Source organism: Paroedura picta, chromosome 5, assembly GCF_049243985.1.
Source record: "Paroedura picta isolate Pp20150507F chromosome 5, Ppicta_v3.0, whole genome shotgun sequence".
In the NCBI taxonomy this organism is placed as follows: Eukaryota; Metazoa; Chordata; class Lepidosauria; order Squamata; family Gekkonidae; genus Paroedura; species Paroedura picta.
The window spans coordinates 44253617-44277530 of NC_135373.1; the positions used below are offsets into that span (position 1 = coordinate 44253617).

Here is a 23914-nt window from a genome sequence, read left to right on the forward strand (position 1 = left end):
AACTCCCTCCCATCTATGGCATATTCATATTTATGTGAGGGCCAGAGAACCTTCGGCAGAACAGAAAGACTTCTAGGCTCACAGCTACCTGCATGCCTAATTATGATGATAACATATCCAGGCTCAGGGCGGTTTACATGGAACGTAAAGAATTACACATTGAACTCAGTTTTGCCAATAAACTAGAATATAACGGAGGTGACAATAGTAACAGAAGATAACAATTTAACAGAATAGTAATCAAACAGGGCTACGGTATAGATTCAGATACATGGATTCCAGGGAGGGAGGTTCAGGGGCCCAGTAGTTGTTGTAGATTCCTCTACCAAATGCCTGGTGGAGGAACTCTGTTTTGTAGGCCCTGCGGAACTGCTTTAGGTCTGTCAGGGCCCTGATCTCCTCTGGGAGCTCATTCCACCAGGTGGGCGCCAGGACAGAGAAGGCTCGTGCCCTGGTGAAGGCCAAGCAGGCTTCTTTTGGGCCAGGGATCACTAAGTTGGCGGTGGCAGACGGCAAGGCTCTTTGAGGGGCACAGGCAGAAAGGCAGTCCCCTCAGGTACACTAGCCTTGAATGGTCAACTCAGGATGGGTAACATCAAAGTTAAAAGAATAACCAATTAGTTAAAACATAAGTTAAATTTAGGCTTTAAAACTTTTTAAAAGCCACCACTTCTTATTGTTTAAGAACTTGCTGAGGGGGGCAAGTTAATTCATGGAGGGATTGGTTGGTGGATGGAGTCTCAAGGCAGGGAAGCCAGAATCTTCTTTATGTTCTTACTTGGCCTCAACCACAGGTCTAGCAGAACAGCTCTTTGAAGCATGGTTGACGTTTTCATTCCTATACAAGCATTTAATACTGTTATCTAATTACCTGTAATTTTTTTTTCATAATGCACATTTTTTTTATCCTGGTATCCTTCCAAGGAGCTCGGGATAAAATACATAATTTCCCCCTCCTCCAGTTTATCCTCAGAGCCACTCTGCAAAGTAGGTCAGTGAACTTCATGCCCAGGTGGCAATTTGAACCCACGTCTCCCCTGTCCTACTCCACCATACTAACTGCTAAAGCACCCTGGTTTCTTGTACACATTTCTCAGATTACATGTTCCAGTTCAAAAATGCACACTCTAGAAAATGTGGAAGGCAGATACTAATAGCAAAAGCAGAAGTTCAAGAGGAAACCACACACAACGTTTCAAGATAAATGGATATGTGAATGAACTGGATAGCTTTCAACAGAAATGATACTTTGGCTTGAATTTACAGCCACTCAGCACAACAACAAAGTATCTTACAGGACCACCAAAAATAGGAGAGGAAGGCAGCAGAACTTCTGCAAAAATCAGTTTTGCCTCAAGAGAATTCATGATCAGTGTGAAATATGCCAACAGGACGATCTGCTAGATATTATATGCTAGGACCTCCACAAGCATCTGACAAAATTCAAAAACTCCTAACAAAACCGAACAATCATGAGATGAGGTAGGTTAAGTGGCAGGAAGCAGACAGAAATAAACTGACACTTTTCTCAATTTGAAGGAAGCAAATTATTCTTCACACCTGGATCTGTACCAAAAAAGGTGTTGATTTAACCTATTCATAAATTATCTGAATGAACAACAAGGGAGGTGGCCTGCAGAAGATACCACATTATTCAGGAATAACAACATCCAGGGGAAAACAACTGAAAATAAAACAGTAAAGTATCATGTAATTATACACATCTGCAGCACCGCAAGAATTCTAAATATTGCACATAGTTCAGGTTACTCCCTTTCAAAATATCAGAGCTGGGAAAGGCAGATAAAATGAGTCGGTATCAGGTAGGCAGGTTAAAGATATTGAGGCTACAGGATGAAGATGGGCCAGGAACTCTTTCTAACTAACCTACCTTGCAGGGTTGCTGAGATCATAAAACAGAGCAAGGGGGAACAGTTTCTGCCCAAGGGCTCTTGAAGAAGAGAAAGAATAAAAATAGGATTGTTAAGGAAGATATAACGGAGAGCTATCCAATTACAAGCGGGAGGAGTAAACAGACATTTCTGTTCCTCTCATGACAGGACTTTGGGTCAATTAATGGAAGCTGATTGGCAAAAAGGTTCAGGTCAGCATTGCCACACAATGTGATTGTGGCAACTGGCTCTCTAACAAGGACAACTCCATGGAGCACAGCTCTTTCAACCTGGAGTGCTTGCTGGAACTTCTATGATCAAGCTTCTGCATATGCATCCTAGTTTTGAGCTTCTAGAATCATTGGCCTAGTTATAGCTGAAGACTGATTAAAGAGCTTGATCTGACCCCCACAGGGTAATTGCATATCGGCCCTCTTTTTATTTATATACGACATCCCTATGCCACCTGTCCGTCTATATAGGCTCCCCGACAAGCAAACATTATAAATGTTAACACTGAATGTTTAAACTATGTATACATATAGGAATTTCATTAAAAACATATACACACATAATACCAAAAACCAGGGAGAAGACTAATAACACTTATTACAAGTATGAGAAATGGAACAAAAATTGTCTTTGCCCAGAAGGCAATGAGAAGGGAATTCCAAAGTTCTGGCACTATGACCAAAAATAACCTCTCTCAGGTTGCCACCGATCTAGCCTCAGATGGCGGGGACACCCAAACTAGGGCCTCCAAAGATCACTGGAGTGGACAGAAGTGTTCATATGGAAGAAGGGGGTCCTTAAGGTGTGCGGGCCCAAGCCTTTAAAGGTTTAGGCCCTTAAACAAGTTGGGAGCCAAAGTAGGGAAGAATATACCAAGGACAGATTTGAAACCATCAGTATCCAGTTCACCAGAAGGTTAAACAAAGAGAGGCAAAGGGGCTTCCAGACAATTGCCTCCTTGCAGTGGTATTCTGCCTTAGAATGTGGAGGTTTCCCTTTAGTCATCATGGCTACTAATAATCATTCATTGCCCATATCTGAGTGAACGGGAAGGAAGGAAGATATTCAAATGGTGAATGGGATTTCAGTTGTGTGTTCTCTACTGATTCCCTGTTAACAAAAAGAAGCCATGCAATTTTAATAACGCCTGTTCAGCAATGACAGCATTCAGCAACAAGCAGTTTACAGGCACAAAGATAGCCCCATCATCGAAGAAGCTTCTGAATACATCACTAGTAAGCAGATCGCTAGCACCACCTTCACAGAATGCCCAGCAGAATTTAATTTGCACCCAAAGGGACAACTGGTATATCTGTATTGAATCCAAACGGATTCCTCTCTTATCTCAACTTCTTAAACAAAGATGTTTTAAATAACCCTCAGTTGATGCTCATCATTTAGCATTCCTTGTTCTTCCTAAGATGAAAAAACACTTCAAACATGGGGCACATAGCCCAACCCAATAGAAGATGTTCATAATTATTTTATGCAAACTCTCCTGTAGACCATTTACATACCAGGGCAGAAGGGAGACTAGGGCCAAGATTGAGTTACCATCCCATACACTCCATCCTTTTGTCTGGTCATGCCAAACAGACCAAAATACTCAAGGCAACAAGCAATCAGTTTATGGAATTTACCATCCTCAAAAGTGGTGATGGTTTTCTTAAGGATAATTCATATCAAATCAGGAAGGACAGAAAGTGTAAGCAGCTATGAGCCTCAATACCACTTCTGCATTCTGAGGTAATATAATTAAATATAGACAAAGGGAGAAGGCATTTGCCTTCAACACCATTATGCTAACTACCCCTGGAAACAGAACGCTGGGCTAGAAGGTCCTTCATCTAACTCAGCAACGCTATGTATAACCTAATGAACAACTCTGCGTCACATTATAACTAAAGCACAATGAGCATTATTCTGATCCCTATTATAACCTGATCCAAAAGTTCTGGCCTTGCCTGATTGATTCATCTACAAGTCAGACTTATATATTTTTCATAACTATGTGTTGCTTGCTAAAAGTCAGATGAGTTATGGGGGGAGCGGGGAGTTGGCATATAATAATGTTAACCACTAATCCAAAACATACATAATTTCAAAGCACAGCAGAGCTCATTTCCTAAGCAAATGTATTTCTCTGTAGCATTCCAGTTTTAGTATACACGCTGCCAAAGCCAGTACAATAAATGTATTTAGGATCTGACTAAAAAATAAAAACCTATAACATTCCAGTCAGAGGATAGCTTGCAGTTACTAAAGCTGTGAGCACACACCTTTGAATCCAGGGTCCCTCAGTCCTCATAACTCCTCTTTCTATTCCTTTTAGATCAAAAGACAGATCTGAATGCCTAACAACCAAGCAATTCTGCATCCTTTCCAGATGCCAAGCACTTCTGCTTGAAAGAAGCAAGGCAAAATATACTACCAGCATCCACATGACAGACCAGCATCAAAGCATTTACTAGAAGTACAGATGGTAGAAATGAAGTGCCCATCATTTCTTTGTAAGGGCACCTAAAAGACACCAGATGATGCCACAAAGGCCTGACTCAGAATGAGGCAGCCCCCCCCCCCTTCAAGAAACTGAAGGGGGAGCTTTTTAAAACACTTCTACCGCCCCAAACCACTCTCTCCCGCCAGTCTCCTTCCCCTCTGCGCTGCTCCTGAAAGGAAGAGCCGGTGGGACGGCGTTAGGGCAGACAGGACGAGGACAGCAGAGGCTTCCTATGCACCGAGCGAGAAACAGGGCTAAACAAAGCCGCACCTGCCCCTCGAGGAAGCCCCGACCCCCTCCATCCTCCCCCGCACCTGGATCAGCATCCCATCCCGCTCCCTCAGCCCTCGGGATGACTCGCCCTGATGCTTTTCCATTCATCCCCAAGCAGGAAGACCCTCCTCAGCTCGGGCCCCTCCCAACAGGGGCCACACCCGCCTTCTGCCCCCCCCACAGGCTCCCCCCACCCCACCCTTTTGCCGCACATGCCTCGACCCCGCCCCCCCCCCGCCCTCCCCCCTCAGCTCAGCCAACCGCCAGGTTAGCTCCACCCAGGGCGGCCGCCACACAGACGCACACACGATATTCCGGCCCCCGTCGCCTCTTGCCCGCCAGGCCCCGCGGCGCTCCCGCGGCCTCTCACCTCTGCCTCCCTTCTCGCCTCCTTCCCACCCGGCTTCTGACTGAGAACTCAGCCAGCGTCGAGCTCCCCCAGACCGCCCCGGATGTGCCGCCGCCAGAGCGCGAGGGGGTGACTTCCGGAAGTGACGTGCCGCTGGCCCTGGCCGGCCTGCGCGGAATCCGGAAGACGGCGGCGCGCGGGGGGCGACCCGGGTTGGCTTAACAACAAACAGGACGCGGTGCCTTTTGATTGTTTGATACTTGAAAACAAATAAACGAACCTTTAATCTTTTCGGGCCTTTTTGCTGCGTGGGGTCATCGACTGGGAACGTCCAAACGGTTTTAGGCAAAGTCGCGGAGACGGAAGATGCGAAGATTGGAAAGACGAAGGAAAACAAGTGAGATGAAAATCAAGAGAAAGCGATTAAATGTCCTAGATTTATATTTTTAAAACTCCTGCTTTCAAAAGTAACCAAGTTTTTAGTAGTCTCGTGCTTTTAAAAACGTGCTTAAATATTTTCATGCCTTAAAAAAAAAAACCTCTGCTGTAACGTTTTAATATTCATACGCCTTTAAGTTTTTAAACGATGTCTTGTCTAAAAATGTTATAGTGTTTCATGCCTCGGAAAAACAGTAACTCCCATAATATTTCCATAGCCTAGAAAAAAAAAGTGTTGCCAATGCATTGTTTGACAATTTCGTATGGTGATGATAGCAGTATGGAGGCTGTTTTGCGTTGACTTTTAACACAGATGGCAGTACCAAAACTGGATGGGAGTTAATTTTTAAGGCGTAATTATGTTGCTAAATGCAAGTGGGTAGCCGTGTTGGTCTGAAGTTGCTCAACAAAATTTGAGTTCAATGGCACCTTTAAGAATAGCAAATATTTATTCAAGGCATGAGCTTTTATGTGCATGCACACTTCCTCAGATCATAAGAGTACAGATATAAGGAGAAAGTAAATTAGTAGAAAATTAGTAAACAGCATTGCAACATCCTACATATGTAATATGATAATTCTGTGCTAGAAAAGCAAGTCTCTTTTAATTACTTCTTTTCAAAACTGGGAAAGTATCTGCCATTAATCCCTAACCTTAACAGTTTTATTCCCCCAATGTTTTTGTAAACGGCAATCCAACCCAAAGGTTTTCTCTTGAAGGTGACAGCTTTTTCAAATCTCATAGGATAGACATGCAGGCTCCTTACAATGGAGGCTTGCAGCAGCCAGGAGTAGTCCTAGCAACATAGCCAAGCTTACCCTCCTGGGCCATCTACTGTTCAGACTGAACGCACCACTGGAATGGCTTGGAGTGTGCCTAACACATTTGCTTCCTTTTCATCATTTGTTTTTTAATGGTTGGTCACTATAAACTGCTGCTCTACAACAAAAGTCAAATTGTGACCAAATCCTATTTACAAAAACCTAATTTCAATATCTGCCTCGATCTGGATGGTTTGGGCAAATCCAATCTCATCAACTCACAGAAGTCAAAAACGGTTGACTCTGGTTAGTAGCTGAATGGGAGACCGTCAAGGAAGATCAGGGTTCCAGTGCAGAGTTAGGCAATGGCAAATCACCTTTATTCAACTCCTGCCTTGAAAACCTATAATGGCAAAGACAGGATCACAATTCAGATCAATTTCATTCTCTGTTGCAATGTGGACCTGATGTGCCTACACTAGCCTGATCTCAAAAGTGAAGGAACATTAGGATTTGGACAGGAGACCAGCAGAGTAGCTCAGGTTGCTAAACAGAGGCCAGCAATAGTAAACCACCAGTGTTCCTCTCTTGCCCTGAAAAGCCTACAGCAGCCTTTTTCAACTTTTTTGTTGTTGAGAAACCCCTAAAATATTCTTCAGGCTTAAAAAACAACAACAACAGAAGTGGTATGATCATGAAGATTATGGTTGGGAAGCATAGCTGTGAACACAGCCACCTGGGGTTTCTCCCCTTACCATCCTCTCCAGGCCAACCTTTAGCCATTTTGATCATGTCACCCATTAAATGTTTAACAAATTTTAAAAATCTATTAAAATTAGCAAACTTATTAATTAAGGAAACTCTTCCAGGGCCATCAAGAAATCCTGGTTGAGAAAGCCAGCCATATAGAATCGCCATATGTCACCTTCAGTTTGCCAAACTCTTAGACACACCAAATGTTAATGACACAATGTGATTAATTATTCCTTTTCCTTTTTAAGTTTTAAAATTCACACAGAACACTTCCCCAAATGTGCACTGGTTGAGCAATGTTTTCTCATTAGTTTCATCAGTGGCAAGGCGGATAAAAATAAACGTAACCCAATTGTAACAATAAAGCAAATAATCCACAAATTTGTATTTACATATGACTCTTAGATATCTACTTACGCCTCTAATTTGTTGTAAACGTAATGTTTCTTTTCAAACAGATGCTGGCAGGATTCTACAAATCAACAAAGCTAATTAGAACTTTCTTCAACGTAATATGTATTTTTCTTTCCATTTGCTATCTGCGAGGCTGAACAGTCACGCTCCTTATATCTGCAATTTGCCAGCAGTTTCCATCACCAAGGATTTCTTATATTGTAAACAGATCTTCAGGAGGCAAGCATTAAAACAGAACTTGGCAATTATGAAAATGGTATTCAGAATTATTCTTGGACCTTGTCTCACTGGCTCAACTGAAAACCATTGCCGCCTTTTCAATAATGTATGCATCCACCACGGCAAGAAGGGTAACAAGCCATTCTGTCGTATAGCATAACAAATAATGGAGCCACGACATCCTCTCTATTATAACTGCATGTCTGTATCAGCTCTGTGCCTGAAGGATATAATCAGCTGATTGATGTGCTTATAGCTGCCCAAAAACTGCTGATGGCAAAACATTACAGTGAGGTAGAATAACAGACATCCTATAGTTTGGGATACGTGAGCTATTTAAATTGCTTGTGCATTCCTTAGGATGCTGGAAAAATTAGGGCCAAGGGTAACACTGAGCAAGGTCTGCATGCCACGGTATACATATTCAGGTATGTTGCATCACAAAATCTTTGCTTTATTAATGGTCAAGCTCTCACCAGATCATAAAACCGGGGGAGGAAATTCTGCACATTCTTGGCTGCACATAGCTTTCTTTCACTGACTCAGGGATCAGGGACTTTCCCATAAATTGAAGGAGGCTGTGGTTAGGCCATTTCTGAAGAAAATCTTGCTGGATGCATCTGACCCAGCCAACCACCACCCAGTCTTGCATGTAGCATTACTGGGGAAGGTGGTTGAGCGTGTGGTCGCACAACAACTACAAAGTTTCCTAGAAGAAACATTGGCTCTTAATCCATTGCAATCTGACTTCTGACCTGGCCATGGAGTGGAGACAGCTCTGGTCACCCTCATGGCCATTTTCTGAAAGCAGTTTGATCTAGGTGGATCAGCACTGCTGTTATTGTTAGATCTGACAGCAGCATTTGACACAGTTGATCATGGGCTTCTGGCCCACCATTTAGCTGCTGAGGGGGGTGTTCAAGGTGAAGCCCTTAAATGGCTAGTCTTTCCAAGGTCAGGGACAGGGGTGGCACTAGGGAACAGACCCCCCACACACACACACACCAGCAGCAGGCCTTATATGTGGGGTCCCACAGGGAACCATTCTCTCCCTGATGGTATTTGGCATCTACATACACTCCCTTGCCCAACTGATCTGGAGTTTCAGAATGGAGTGTCATTGATATGAAGATGACACTCAACTGTATCTGCTGATAGATGGCCATCCATTTACATCTCTGGATTCAGTGGTCAGATGTTCTGGAGGCTCTGGTGAGGTGGCTCAAGCAAAGTCAGCTGAGGCTGAATCCAGGTAAGACAGAGGTCCTCTGGTTGGGTCAACGTGTTCCAGATGGGCTGCTACAAGTCTGGATGGCATCCAGTTGACAACTGAAGCTACCATGAAGAGTCTGGGTGTGATATTTACCCCCACAGAGACATACCACCATCAATGGTTGACTTTAATATTTACAATTTCAAAGTATGATTTTTAATATTTTATTGTATAAATCTGAATTTTAAATATACAGGGATTGTATATGGAGTATGTAATCCATCCTGAGTTCTCAAAAATAGGGTGGACTATAAATCCCAAAATAAATAAGAGTGGATCTCTATGGCAAAACAGTCTGCCAGAATCCTTGCTGAAGCTAATTACACTGTACTAACAGCCTGAGTCCACGCAGATACTGAAGGAGCAACCTGATTTCAAGGGAGGGTGCTTGATGATTTCTGCTCTGCATCACTCCCTTCTTTGATACCAGAAAGCATTCCCAGCATCAGCAAAGCAAGGTCCTTTTCCCATACCAATGACATCCCACAGCTTTTGTCACTTCCGTATCAGAGTTTCATTTCCCGTTTTGCTTGTTTTCCTTTAATTTTGTGCCAAGGACTTCCTTCCTTATAGAGGTATTAATCAAGAGACAAAGGTTTGTTTTTGTTTTGCTGTATTTATTGGGGGAGGGGTGTAGAACAATCAACCCACCTTAGTTAGAAAGTCACACCTATGACAGACAGACTTCAAATTCTTTGGCACCCGAGGCTTTAGACAAACAACTGAAACTATTAGGGAGCAGCAAAACCCCCACTGAATAAATGCCTACTGAAAGGCAAAACTGCCCTGCTCACATTAACATCCTAGGAAGTTAGCCAGGATTCTACCTAGAAAGTCACTCATGGTCACCCCCTTCCCTGTAAATTACATTTCAAAGCTAGAACCAAACCCCAGATTGTGCAAATGATCCCAACATTCTTAACCAACAGTCTCACATACACTCTCCAGCAGCTGAGCAGCCAATTCAGTGGCTGAGAAAACAGTCAGCCCCCTGGAAAGATATTCTGCATGTAGTCAAGACAACTGCTGTGCAAACCAGCAAGGAGTCATTCCTCGGTGCTTTCAAGCTTCTAAACTGACAGTCCTTTTGGCAACAGCAGGGATAGCTTTCGACATGATAGCCAAATGTTGCCACCCTGCTTCCCAAAAAAAAACCCTTGCACGCAAAAAGAATTAAAGCTATGATGCTCCTTGTCGCTGCAAGGGTTCCAAGCTCACACAACAGTTGTGTGGTGCGAGCCTCCGAAGTTAGGAGATGAAATGGGTTTGCGGCGTGATCTGATCAATTCTGTGATCAGCAGGATTTGCAGCGGCTTCGTAGTTGCAGATGGTCACTTCGTGACGGAGAGCCTGTGGAGGAAACGAGATGAAAACTTCCTTTAAAATCTGCCACCTTGAAAATGTTGGTGCTCTGGAAAGCCAGGTCTGGGCCCCTCACCCCTTGGCGCTGTCTCTTTGTCTGCAGATTTTGCCCACAATTCCATAGCGTTCTCTGCCTCTGAACAACTGACATCTGCTGAAAGCAACTTTCCCTAAAGTGTGGGTTGCCATCCTCCAGAGAAGCGTGCCCCCCACATACATCCGACCCAACCAAACCAGCTCCAGGCATGCACTGTGGCCACTCAGGTGTACAGCTGGCCGAGATAGCCAAGAGCTGTTTATCTTGGCAGGGCTCAACACCAGAAAAATTAACAATAACCACCTTTCTCACTGCTCTCATCTTCTTGATCTGGAAAGCTGAGAGGAAAGAAGCAGGAATTTCAGGAATTTCTACTCAACAGCTGGCATCAACAATCAGAACAGCCTAGCTATTTACTCATCTGCTTTTCTCCCCAAAGAGGACGCCAAAGTGGCCTCCACTGCTCCCCTTCTTCCACTGTATCCTAACAACCACTCTGGCAGGTAGGCAAGACAGAGCAAGTGACCCAAGGCCACCAAATGAGTTTCCATAGAATGTGGGTCTCTCAGATCCCAGGCTGATACTAACTACACCACCACACTGGTTGTCCAGAAACTTTCCTGTGCCAGTCTCAACAGAAATTAGCCCAACACAGGAATATTTTCAAACCACTAAACATGAGGTAGATGTGTTAAAATAACAACTAGGTGGTATGAAAGGGTGGTGATCCAGATGCCCATTTATAGTGTGCAAGAATCATGTACAAGTCAATCAGAAAAACTTTTGTTCAGTGGAAGAGAACCAACTACATGTCCTCCTGCCTTACCCAAACCTGGGGTTTTGGAAGGGAGAGAGGGTTGTGCAAAAGTTGTATGCACTTGTTTTCAAGGCTGGTATAACTCACTACGAGAACAGGCCAATCAATCATGCCTTCTCCCACTAGAAAAACTGCTAGGAACTGTAATGCATAAGGAGCACTGGTACATAACTACATTTCAGCCTGGTTCACTTTTAATTTGATTGTGCCTTATTGTGCATGGACACTTGTTCCAGATTTTCACACTTTCCAATCCACAGCAACTCTTGACATATGTCAGCAAACTGACACGGTGGGAGTCCTGCCAGGAGAAACCATTTATAAGGGTACTCGCCATGTTCCCATTGTACTGGGGCTTGGATCTATACCACTTGCCTGTGCTCAGAAAGGTCACAGCAAAAGGCACAGAAACTCTCTTTCTGCGTTTTCAGTGGTTTCACACACACACAGAACACTCTTACCTCTGTCCATTCTCCCCTCAGGCCTATGTAAAAGATCTTTGTTGTCTCAGCACCAAAGTTCTTGGAGAAGTGTATTGAAAGATGATGAATGCTTGAAAAACGAGCAATTCTGCAAAGGAGGGGAAAACAAGTTCAATGCTCTGCCTGTAAAGCTCTTGTTACAGACACATTCCAGTCTCTGAACTATAAAGAACACCCATCGTGGCAGAAGTGTTGGCTCAGCAGGACAGAAAACAGAGATCTGTCTGAACTGCTGCAACCAGTTCCTGAAACCATCGTCGTCTTGAATCCATAAAGTCTAAAGGGAAAAACACAACTTGGCTTCTTCAGGGGACTGCAATCATTTCAGGCTTTCGGTAGCATGCTCACACCCAGAGGTAGACCACTTTTTTGTAACAGAATCAGGGAAGCCCCCGGGATTCTATCATTGTGCAAAATGCACAAAATAAATGTTTGGAGGACATGTTTGTCATGACATTAAGAGGTTCTACATAATGGAACAACTCAGGAGGGTGCTTTACAAGGGATAGGCTCATGGTCTATTGCAGGGGTAGTCAAACTGTGGCCCCTCCAGATGTCCATGGACTACAATTCCCATGAGCCCCTGCCAGCAAACGCTGGCAGGGGCTCATGGGAATTGTAGTCTATTGATACCTGGAGGGGCCGCAGTTTGACTACCCCTGGTCTATTGCAATATTTCTTGTCTGTAATGACATTCTTTTACTGCATTTTCTACATTATTGTACATTATGCTTTAAATAGTTTTATTTTCATTTTGCTTGCACTGCTGCCCAGCCCTAGTCCTACTGCACTGTTAATTGGAGACCTTTGCTGTCTGACTGTGTTACATTCCCTAATCCCCCTTGAGTCTCAGCAAGAAAGCAAGCTATACACAAAGTAGATAAACTAAGCCATCGTACATTTTTAAACTGTTTTGTCAGAAAACATTTTGTGGGATCTCACACTTTTGGGTTCTCCAATGGTGTAACAACCTGCTGAACAAGTTTATTTGTATTTAATTAATCAATCAATTACATTTATATACCGCCCTCCCCTGAAGCTCAGGACGGATCAACCTGACTCTTCATAGCAGCTGTCAATTCAGATTTGGGCAGGTAATTCAGTGAGCTCCCAAGGCTCTTCTTACAATTCCCACCTCTGAGAGGATAATACCAGTTATCCTTCCCACCTGGCTTGATTTACTTCATGTATAACCAGCCTTTTCCCCCAATGGGGATTCAAAGCTGCTTACATCCTCCTCTCCTCCTCCCTTTTATCCTCACAACAGCCCCGTGTGAGAGGTACATGACTGGCCCAAGGTCACCAGACAAGCTTCTATGGCAGAGTGGAGATATGAGCCTGGGTCTCACAGAGCCTATTCCAATACCCACTACACCTGACACAGTGGCTGACTATGCATGTTGTGATGTGCGAAGGTGCAGGGACATGCAGCCTTGGGACCAAGTGAAGCACCAGTGGAATCCCTACAATTCACCTTGAGTGACTGCAAGGCTTTGATTACCTGCTCCATCATGACAAATTCTCAGAATTTGTTAACTTCTTAACAAAAAAACTTCTTAACAAAAAAACTAGGGCCATTGTCTTAGTAGCAATGTAAACAAAGCAACCTTACCAGTATCTGGCAAAGGGAGTGGAGCTAAATAATGAGGAGCACACGAACTTTCAACCCATGTCCCACTACTCTGCCCTTAAATATTTAAACCCAACCCAACAGAGACCCAAGCTGCTGGCATCATCTTTCCCCTCTAATTCAACAATCATCCTGTGACTGATTGTAACTAGTTTTCATGGCACAACGAATTCTCAGAGGCTTTCACTGCCAGAGTCAACTGGCTGTTAAGGGTACTCCAGGCTGAGTGACCGTGGTCTGGTAGTTTTACTTCCTAATTTTTCATCAGGACCTATCAAAACAAGTTAGGAACTAAAACTACCAGATAACAACCACACAGCCCAGAATACCCATAGCCACTAGTTTCCATGACATACTGGGGTTTTGAACTTGGATCTCCATAATTCCAGTTCAACACTTCTCCACAGTTTAAGAATCATGCCTGGTTTAGGTAGATGGGTTTATAAGTTGCACTTACAATATGGGTATGAACAAAACAGCTTAAAAGTTAATGGTCGCAAATTCTCATGCTCACGTCTTTTCTTCAGGCTCTTGAATGAATGATGTGTCATTGCGTCACAACCAACTCATGGCGACCCCCTCCACTGGGTATTCAAGGGAAGGTGACTTACCATTGCTGCCTTCTGCACAGCAATCCCAACCTTCCTTGATGGTTTCCCACCTAATGACTAACTGCAGCCACCCCCTGCTTAGCTTCCCAGCTCTGACGAGTTTTGAGTGATTTGGACAATTTACTGAAAATGCTTATTATTCAAAAATGCATTTCAGGTGTTGCCACTGTGAAATGAGTATAGTGTCTGCTTTAGTTATAATTGCTTTGCAGACTCTAGCTGACTCAAAGGCTATAATGAAGAAGGGTGTGCGCATGTGAACATGCTTAATGTATGCTATTAAGACGCGTCAGAATTTCAGAATTTGACTGCGTGCAGAAGTTTAAGACTTCCTCCTAAAACTGCTACCAATGTTTCAACTAAAAAAGGCTTCAAGCTGACTTTCCTTTCTTGTTTTGAAGGAATTAATTCATATACATGTAACCAAGTCAGTTGAGTTCCTCAGGGAGGTCAGGGAGCAGAATGTAAACATATTCTACACACCAACAGTGGCAACATAGTGCTTTTGTAACCACTAAAGGAAATGAACAGAAGCCCAACAAATACAAAGCCATTAAGCAGGAGACACTGGGCATTTCTGAAGGCAAAATGACTTCCGCCAACACAGTACAACAAGGGAGTGCATTGGGATTGTTTCAAATCCCAACAGGATCTGAATTCCCCATTTATGTTTGGATTGGAAAAAGCCAAAATAAAACCAGGGAATTTGGGGCACAGTTTCAGATTGGGGAAATCCAAAAGCATATCCCTAGAGCACGACTTCCCTCTACCCACTCACCCCTTGCACCAATTGACAATGCCTGGAAAGGAGACTCCCCAGAATAGGGTTTTGGGTAGCCATGAAAGGGAGGAATTTAAAAAGTCACACCATGTGGGTGGAACACCTATAGAAATACTGTATCAGCTTTAGCCTCTGGCCTTTGTTGAGATGACAATACTACTAGGGTTGGCCCAAGTCTGGCAAGCTTAGTTTTATGTCTGAGGCTACTGGGGGGATTCCAGGAGCAGAAATTATCTTACTATTAAACATCAAGGGATTTCACCAGAAAGAACACTCAGACTTTCTCCTAATGAAGAATTCTGGAGAACCCGAAAGCTTGCACAACATTCTGCATCGTTTTGATTCGCCCACATGAAAGGTTGAATGTGGCTTTTGTCTTTACATTTTGCATGGGTGGTGCACAACATCATGCCACATACATAAGCTAATGCAAACAGGAGCCTGGAAGAAACTGACATAGCTAAAACCAACAGAACTCCAGCACAGCAGGTCAGGAGATTCAAGTGTAAGACAACAAAGCAGGAGCATGGAGGACTGCTGTGGGCATATGCCAGATGCAAGTATATTGCCTGATCTTCCAGTGCCCCCCACTTGCAAGGGACAGCTGTGATTGAGTTGGGCAGCTGTGAAAGAGCCTCTACATTCTCTGCAGAAGGTTCCAAGTTTAATCCCTCACATCTCCATTTAAAAAGCCCCAGGCAGTACATGATGAGTAAGATCTGAAGCCCTGGAAAGCTGCTGACAGTCTGGGTAGGCAATACTGACCTTGATGGAACAATGGCCTGACTCAGTATAGCTTCATGCACATTCATCTGTGTGTCTGAGTAGTGGATGTTACCCAGTTTCAAAGTACCTCACACTGTCCTTCTAACAGGTACAGCTTTGGGTGAAAGGGCAACTGGGATATTAGAAGATAGGCTGAAGGTCAACAATGATTGTAAATGTCAGGTGACTCTGGAATAATAAGCGCTCTGTCTTGATTTACAAGCAATCCACCTTGGACCTCTAGTGGTAGAAAGGTGTATTTGAAAATACACATGTGATTTGACTGAATGGAGGGTCGAATGGCTGGAAGTGTAAAAGAGGCTACTCCAATCCATGATACCAAAGACTTAAGCAAAGGAAGCCTTACAGCCTCCATTGTAAAACCAACCAGAGAAAGTGAAGACCTTTATAGAGTCCTTCCAGGTACCTTTGAGCAAGGAAAATCACCCTTCAACAAGAAGATTAATGAGCAAAGCAGGTATATTTATTTACCAATCAGGACAACCTCTAGAGTCAATATGAGTTACTGAATGTTTTGCGTGGGGAACTGAGGAAGAGGAGACCCTGCATAACATGCCCATGAACACTGAAGCAACTGATGCAGCTCCAGCTGGGGACCACTGAATAGTTTTCCACCCTCTCAAGCACCCCAAGCACTTTTCTGCAAGCAAGAAGCCTGAGCCGGTTTAACAGCTCTCAAGAGATGTGGGGAACTGCAGTTTTGTCATGAAAGCAGCTTAAAAAAAGAGAGAGACACGATAAAGGATGTAGAGAAATAGAATTTGGGGAAGCATGCAATGCATATGTTACATGGCTTCAGGAACAGAACGATCTGCACATGCTTACTGAAGACAGGGTAGCAGTCATGTTAGTCTGCTGTAGCAGAATAAATCAAAGGTCCAGGAGCACCTTAAAGACTAACAAACAAATGAGCTTACGGGAGATACATGAAGGGAAAACTGTACTTGCGAATCTTATGGGGCAGGAGCTGAGGCCATTATAAGTCCTTCAAATTTAAATCTCAATGTAAGGGGAAAAGGGAGGAGATGACATAGAAAGGTTACATGTGGCTTTTGAAAACGGTTACTGAGTCTTTAAGGAGCTATTGGACTTTTTGAAAAAAACAGTGCCATACTTGGTAGGATACTCCAGTTCTCCCGTAACGTCGTGGTTCAGGCTAAATGTCTGATCTGGTTCTCTGGCAGTATCATCAAAAGACATGTGGGGGATATTCTTAAACCTGAGGAAAGGAAATAAAAGCAAGACTCAGCTTGTATAAGTCTGCACAGGCTCTCCCTTCCTCCTTCAGCGCCTGTGAGAATTACTCGCTTTTGCAACAGGAGAAAGAGACTGATGAATGGGCACCAAGAATTACAAACTGGGAAATAAGGTGAAACCAGAACAAGAAGCAAGCTTCACTTTCTGTTTAAGACAAGGGAGATCGTCCCCCCTATTGAAAATAATAGGAAACATAGGCATGGGCTTCCCTTGCATACCACTGTTTGTAGGTCAGTAAGGTCATCATTTCTAATTAAAAGGAAACTAATTTACTGTTAATCAGCATACTTGTTTTAGAAACTAAAGGGACTTCTCAATCTCATCCCCAAGCTGGCAGTCACTGCTTCTTTGCATAGCACTGTCCCAAAGAGTCCATGGATGGCTGAACATGATTTCCCCCCTCCTCCTGCAAAGCACTTGCAACCAGCTGCTATAGGCTCCAGCCAGACCTCCTTCCATGACTCCCACAGCTGATGCCATTATGAAGCAAAGTCAAGTGACAAAATCCCCTCACAGTTCTCTAAAAAAAGAATAACTCTTGCTTCAGGGGCCCCAACATGATCCGCTCGTGTCACTAAACAGGAAGACTTCCCTACAAAGAGAACAGACCTGCAGAATCCAATCTCTTGATTTGAACTATCCAGGGTTGAATCTTCGCAAAAAGGTTTTTTAATATGAAAAGTTGAAATTAACAGGAGGGGAGAAGAGACTAAGGTGGCAGCTTTTTGCCTGTTTGCTAAGCAGCTCCATTAAATAATGTGGGACTTACACAGAGAAGAGCAATGTTAACTGATAATTTAATGCCAACAGGTAAAACACAAGGAAAAATTGAAGCAGAAATGAAAAGTAACAATTTACATGCTGGACTACCAGTTTACGTGGTGGACTACCAGTTTCAAACACCCCCTCCCCCTGCAAGTAAACTGATTTGCCCCTCAGTCACCACTTACAGCCTCATTTCCGATGGATGAGTGTCATTATCCTCTCCCATCACAATTACCCCTTTCAACTTCACATTGCCTGTAAACCTGCAACAAAAGATTGGGTAAACTGGATTCCAAGTAGTTATTAGTCAAACAGTTGAGTTAGCTTTTGCCATAAGCAGCTGCCATTTCCCAGAAATTCCTCCCTCCAGACCAGCCCATCCTCAAAATGCTTTGCTATTAAGGTCAGCAGACAGAGTCCAACATGAAGAGGGACCGGATGCCGGCAGGTCAGGAAAGCATTAAAAATGCGTACTTACGGAATATTAAACAGAAGCTCTTGATCGTCATCACTTTCGACAAACTAGAAGGAAGAAATATCAAACTGGGCTTAGGGTCTTTAAAACATTACTTCTGGTTGCTAAGAAAGAAGCAGCACTGTGGACTCCAGTCACTAAATAGTCACACCAGCTGCTCTTTGTCACTTTGACAATGTCACAGGGCACTGGATTTTAATGTTTAAAGTTGCTAAGCATGGTAGGATGCACATGTGAGAAGTGGAACAATTTTTCAGGCTTTAAAAGATTTGCCAATGAGCACACTAAAATTACTTTAGGTCACATTTTTAAAAAACTATCTTGTCTGCCCACACACACCTACAGTAGTTATTTGTGTTACAATTACCACTTTAAAAGGACAGGCAATATGCGAACGCTTCCATGCCTGGTCTCCTGTACTCAATAATAGGTGTGTGGCTAAAGTGATCTGGATTCAGGATGCAACTCTCTCATCTCTCCCAGAAATGGGATTCATAAAAATGCAACAAATTCAACCCCTGCTACTTTCCTCTTGTATCTCATTCCTTTCCAAGATCTCTACATTGCTTGAAAACTTGGAATTGGGGAGCATGCTACATACAGAGTATATCAAATAAGCTTATTTTGCCCCACTTACCCCAACTGTACCAGAAAGTTTCTTGATATTTGGACCATTATACACTTGCTTGATATCCTGCCATTCTTTCTGAAGCAGGTTACATAGTTCTCCTCTCTGCCATTTTATGTTCACAACAATTTTGTAAGTCAGGTTACACTGAGAGGATGTGATTGGCTGGTCCAAGGTTATCCCGGAAGCTTCTATGGCAAAGCAAGGATTCAAGCCAGGGTTTCCCAGATCCTACTGCCATCTCCAACATTCTAACCACTACACCACACCTGCCAAAGACATCACCAATTCGGAATCTGTAAGTCCACTCCCTTCAGAATCTACCATCTTCACATGCTTAACATTTAGGTACCACTCTTTATTTTCCTCATCCCCTAACAAGTAGGCAGGCCAATCCTCATTCTGGCAATCTCAAAAGCATGAACCAGGCAACTATTAAGAAGCATAAGACCCTGCTGAGAAGTCTAGCTAGAAATATGTCTGTCTTCTTCCATCCAAGCATACAGGCTGACTAGGCCAGATTTTTAACAGGACTCTGCATCGCAAATCCAAGTAGCACTTGACTAACAACAGCATGGGAAACCAATATATTTCCTTTTGCTCTGCAGGAGGGATAACAATAGCATGGGAAACCAATATATTTCCTTGTGCTCTGCAGGAGGGATGTCTTATCACATAAAAGTACACTAACATATAATTGCTAATCTCCACACAAATCTTTTGTGCACTGCCAACTAAACTCAACTACATGCCATTTGTACACATGTTCATTTTAGAAGAGGATCAATTACAAACCAGGAAACTTGATTTCAGCCGTCTTGGTAATGATTTAAATTATGTGTTTAAAATCAATCTGTTTCTCTTTATTGGGTCAGCTCTTGCTCTTCTCATAACTTTTCCAAAAAAGACAACATCAGTTTAAAAGGCAGAAACTTTACATCCATGCCAACCTAAACATCTAGTTTTTGTACAAAAGACATACCCATGAAATGGATAGCAAATAGAGTCTGGTTAAGAAGTGGAGATGAAATCTCACCCTCAGCAATTCAGATTAGGGAGAAATGTGAACTCAGATCAGTTTGACCAAAGTTTGAGTCCATTGGGGAAAACATTCACATATCCATTTATAGGTTCCATTTCCAGAGTAGAAAAGAGAAAGCAGTGTAAAGAATGACAAAATAACCTCATTTTCCACATCACTACCCACATGCATTACTCAAATACTTGTGTAGACTCCTGAAGTATTTTTAAAAATAATCTTGCTACAGTACAAACTGAGCTACACCTTTACAAACCTAAAGGCACACCGTGACTGCCCCTCCATTTGGTAAGGAAATGGCAGACTTTCAGTCCAATGAAGGAAAGCACAAAGGCGTACTTAGGATAATGCCACAAAAGGGCAAAGACTTAGTGGCCCCAACTCCAGTGAGCAGAACCACACTGGTGTTTCTACTTATGACGAGCCCTTCACCTCACTGTCAAATTGCCAGAGGGTGTAGAGAAGCAGCAATTTTGCAAACATGCATATATCTATATAAAAAAATTAATCAGGAGGGCATGTAGCAGATTATGGCACAAACTTTTATCTATCACTTCTTTTCTTTCTTTCTTCTTTTTTTTGGGGGGGGGGTATGTTTTTCTACCCAAATCAGTTCATACTGTTCCCTTCCTCTCTGTTTTTATCCTCATAATAACAATCCAGAGAGGTTGGTCTACCTGAGTGTGAAACTGGCCCACGGTTACCCTACAAATTTTCCTGGCAGTATGGGTATTCAAATCCAGTTCTTTAGATACTAGTCAGATGTTCTAACCCAGGGGTGGCCAAACTGTGACTCTTCAGATGTCCATGAACTACAATTCCCAAGGGCTCCTGCCAGCACCTCCTCAGCATAGCACAGCGACTCATGGCAATTGTAGTCCATGGACATCTAGAGAGTCACAGTTTAGTCACCCTGCAGTACATCATAATGCTCCTGACCAAAGGCCTGCATAAAGCAGCTTCGTGCACATTTATCTAATACCTTCCCATGCTACCTTCCTCAAGAATGTCATATATTGTTCTCTTGGTCTCCATGTCTCCTTCTCAAACACCATCCTGAGAGGCAAGCTAGAATAGGGCGTTAGCTGGCCCAAGGCTACCCAGCAGGCTTCCATGGCAGAGGACGAATTCGAACCCAGGTCCACCGCATCCTAATCTGCAACACTGACCACTGCTTTTCTAAACGACTGCATGCTAAATGTAGGGGGGGCTTCCAGATTAAAGAGCAGAAGTGACTCCTAGAAGCCGCCCGAGAGAAAGGCAGCGGCGGAGCTCTCCACGAAACACGCTTTCGTTCGTGCACACACACAAACTCGCCCACCTGCTGACGGTCGCCGCGGTCTTCCCAGGCACGGAAGACGAGCTTCCCGCTGCCCTCCCTGCGCTCGTTCAGGCACTCCAGCCGCTCGCGGTCAATGCGCAGGTAAAGGCCCCAGGCCTGGCCACGCCGCTCCGGAGGCTCTTCGGGATCGTCGCCATGGCAACAGCTGCCCCCGCCGTGGCTGTGCCCGTGAGACATGGCCCAGCACGAGACAGGGGAAGATTGGAAAACACCCGGATGTCAACAAAACCTGCGCAGGCGCGGCGCCCCGGTTTTATCAGCGCGCTCTCCGACCACCTCCTGTCACGTGACGATGCTGGCTTTCTCTCCCCTCCCGTCCGTAGAGGCATACAAACAGGTGCATAACCCGAACTTCCGGTACACACTTCCGTGTGTGCGAAATGTAAACAATGGCGTCCAAAAGGAAATATAAAGAGGTCTAGGCTGCGGTTTTTCATGTATGGTTCAACGCAAGCTCAGCGGACTCTTCCAGTCCATGAAAGCTTACACTGGAATCCAAGGCCAGCCATGGGGATGGGTGAACTGGGCGCTGCAGGGGGTCAAGCTCACAGGGTATCAATTTACCTTGTCTAAATGACAATTTACACATCTTCCTAAAATGGAAGAATGGTTGGAAACTCTACTTTTAAAACGATTTTTGTCTGCGTTTTGAATTATGCAGTTAATATTCTTTTTAAAAACGGAATTTTTGCCAAAATTTAAGCAAAAACATTGAAAAGGAAAACATGTATTCCTTTTCAGCCCTTCATACTATTAGATAGCAAGAACAGTGCTTCAAGGTAAAGACCTGCACTTGGTTGAGGCAATGCTGCTACCTCATCAGAGTAGCATAAACTTTTTTTGTTTGATATCACTTAGGCTTCCCACTGTCAATGTCATTTTCCCAGTTCAATGTAAATAATCTTACCTGAGCATCTTTTTTTTTGTCCCTTCAGGATGACACCTTTATCATAATCTTGCCCACAGAAATCCTGTGTCATTTTCCTTCATTCCCAACAAGAGCACCATAACCCCTTGTCCAGTTGATTCATGGACCGCACTGAATCCTAGGAAATGTTCTTTTGTCCACAAATCTCATCCACAAATCTCACTGCAAGGGATATCATTTCAGCAGACTTATATCAAGTGTGGAATCTGACAGAGTAATATGTTGATTTGTCCAATCTGTTATGTATGTTTTCTAACCCTTTGTTGGCAATGAGGGTGATCAGTTCATAATTTTCCCACAGTAGTGATCATTACACCTCTCATTTCATCATCCGTATAATACTAAAATTTCCATTGTTCTTTATGAAAAGATCCCTGAAATGGCGAGTTATGTGTTGCCAGGATCACTAAAATAGCATTGAGTTCAAGCATATCCCTCCAATGCTAAATTCCTTGCCTTATAATCCGCTGGTGTTCTGTATCAATGTACTTGTAATCTAAAACTGGGTTCAGGTTCCATCCACTTTTTGCTGTCAAATGGCTAGATGATTTTTCATGTTGTTTCAGAATATCATTTAAGTGTTCCCAGTTAGGGATGGGCACAAACCTAAAAGTTTCGGTTCAAGGTTTCTGGCAGCCACCTAAGTGAACCCTGTACTGAGCTGGAATTGCCCCAAACCAAACTGTCCAGTTTGGATCTCCTTCCCTCCCAGCCATGGCTTGCTGCAACCAGGAGGGGGGGGGGATTACCTGGGAAGGGCTGTCACAAACTGCAAACATGCTCATCTCTACAAAGGAATACACATGCAGCTGACTTATACTGACTTAGATCTTGGGAGTCTTGGCTAATCTTACTGGCTGTTCAGTCTGTTAGGTAGGCTAGCTAGCCTCCAGGTGGTGGCTGGAGATGTCCTGGAATTTCAACTGATCTCCAAGTAATGGAGATAATTTTACCTGGAGAAAATGGCTTTGTTGGAGGGTGGACTCTTCAGCATTGTACCCTGCTGAGATCCCTCCCAAAATTTCCAGGTATTTTCTATCCTAGAGCAGGCAGAGATCTTTCAATGAAAACTGAAGACACAGAACAACAGTCTTCACAGTCTTCACTTTTTAACACCAGTATCCTCAAGATACACCCTAATACCAGTGGCCTATCAACAATTGATTTCTACAGATAAAAAAGAGCTTTCACTTCGGTTAGATGTTCAGCCATGCCTTTGGCAGTCTTGGTGGGCAGACAGAGAGGAATTGCTTGTGCAGAAAAACTGTGTCCCTGCCCCTTAAAAGAAATGGAGACAAATGAACACATTTTCTGCTGCCCCGCTTTATGATCTAGAACAGTGGCTGTCAACCTGGAGATCGGGATCCCTTTGGGGGTCAAACGAACCTCTCATAGGGGTCGCAGCAGGATGAGCAGCTTGGGGGGGGGTGCCACTGTTGAACAATGGATCTTCATGCCATTGGTCAGTTTTGGTTTAATTTCTGTGAAAAAACACTTGCATAATTTTATGGTTGGGGGTCACCCTAACATGAGGAACTGTATTAAAGGGCATTAGGAAGGTTGACAACCACTGATCTAGAACGATCCAAACTTATTCACCCATTAATCAACACAATGCCATATGAAACTAATGCAGAGCGGATCAGACAACTTCTTCTGGATGAAAAGCTTCAGATCTCTCTGCAGAAGGCAACATTTTCCTTTAACCTTTAACATTCTTAATTTCCCTGTTAACTTTTAAAATGATTTTTAAGATTAATCTTAATATAGCTTAACTCATTCTGATGCTTGTCCTAAAGTACTAAAATTTTTACATTTTTACTTCTTATGTTCCTGTACTTTAGTATAAGACCATGCAAATAAATGAATCTAATCTTGAAGGTCTTTCAATTTACTACCCAATCTCTTCAACTAGAAATGCCAGAATTGAATCTGGAACCTTCTGCATGCCAGGCAAATACTCTACCACAGAGCCATGGTTCCAGTTAAAAGGTCTTTGGAAGCCAAAAGGATCAGACCCTGCATTATCTGTTCAGCTACCGGAGGTGCTTTCCTTCAATGGAAGGAGCCTTCTACCAGAGGAAAGCAC

General features: G+C 43.5%; 2 protein-coding genes and 1 long non-coding RNA gene across 5 annotated transcripts in view; 1 reads left to right on the forward strand and 2 right to left on the reverse strand.

Moving 5' to 3' along the window:
* LYPLA2 (lysophospholipase 2) overlaps nt 1–5186 on the reverse strand; it is a 26074-nt gene extending 20888 nt beyond the window's left edge. The window contains exon 1 of one of the 2 annotated variants that reach the window (XM_077337580.1): nt 5048–5186. The gene's annotated coding sequence lies outside the window, so the exon portion shown is untranslated. Of the gene's footprint in view, nt 1–4718; nt 4762–5047 lie in introns of those variants that run through there. The other variant, XM_077337581.1, reaches the window with a different exon arrangement.
* On the forward strand, nt 4972–7647 carry LOC143837584 (uncharacterized). Its single transcript, XR_013231020.1, has 2 exons — nt 4972–5423; nt 7438–7647. It is a non-coding gene; the product is annotated as an uncharacterized LOC143837584 (long non-coding RNA).
* A 1834-nt stretch (nt 7648–9481) lies between these two features.
* Nucleotides 9482–21171, reverse strand: PITHD1 (PITH domain containing 1). 2 transcript variants are annotated; one of them, XM_077337582.1, is made up of 6 exons: nt 20877–21161; nt 17892–17935; nt 17599–17676; nt 16506–16610; nt 11563–11671; nt 9482–10235 (listed from the first exon to the last, which is right to left on the reverse strand). In XM_077337582.1, exons 1-6 carry the CDS (start codon nt 21072–21074, stop codon nt 10134–10136), a joined length of 636 nt encoding a protein of 211 aa, XP_077193697.1. In that variant the 5' UTR covers nt 21075–21161; the 3' UTR covers nt 9482–10133. The 2 variants fall into 2 exon arrangements, with proteins under 2 accessions (XP_077193697.1, XP_077193698.1); XM_077337583.1 differs by lacking the exon at nt 17599–17676 and having other exon boundaries at nt 20877–21171.
* Nucleotides 21172–23914: the final 2743 nt, after the last annotated feature.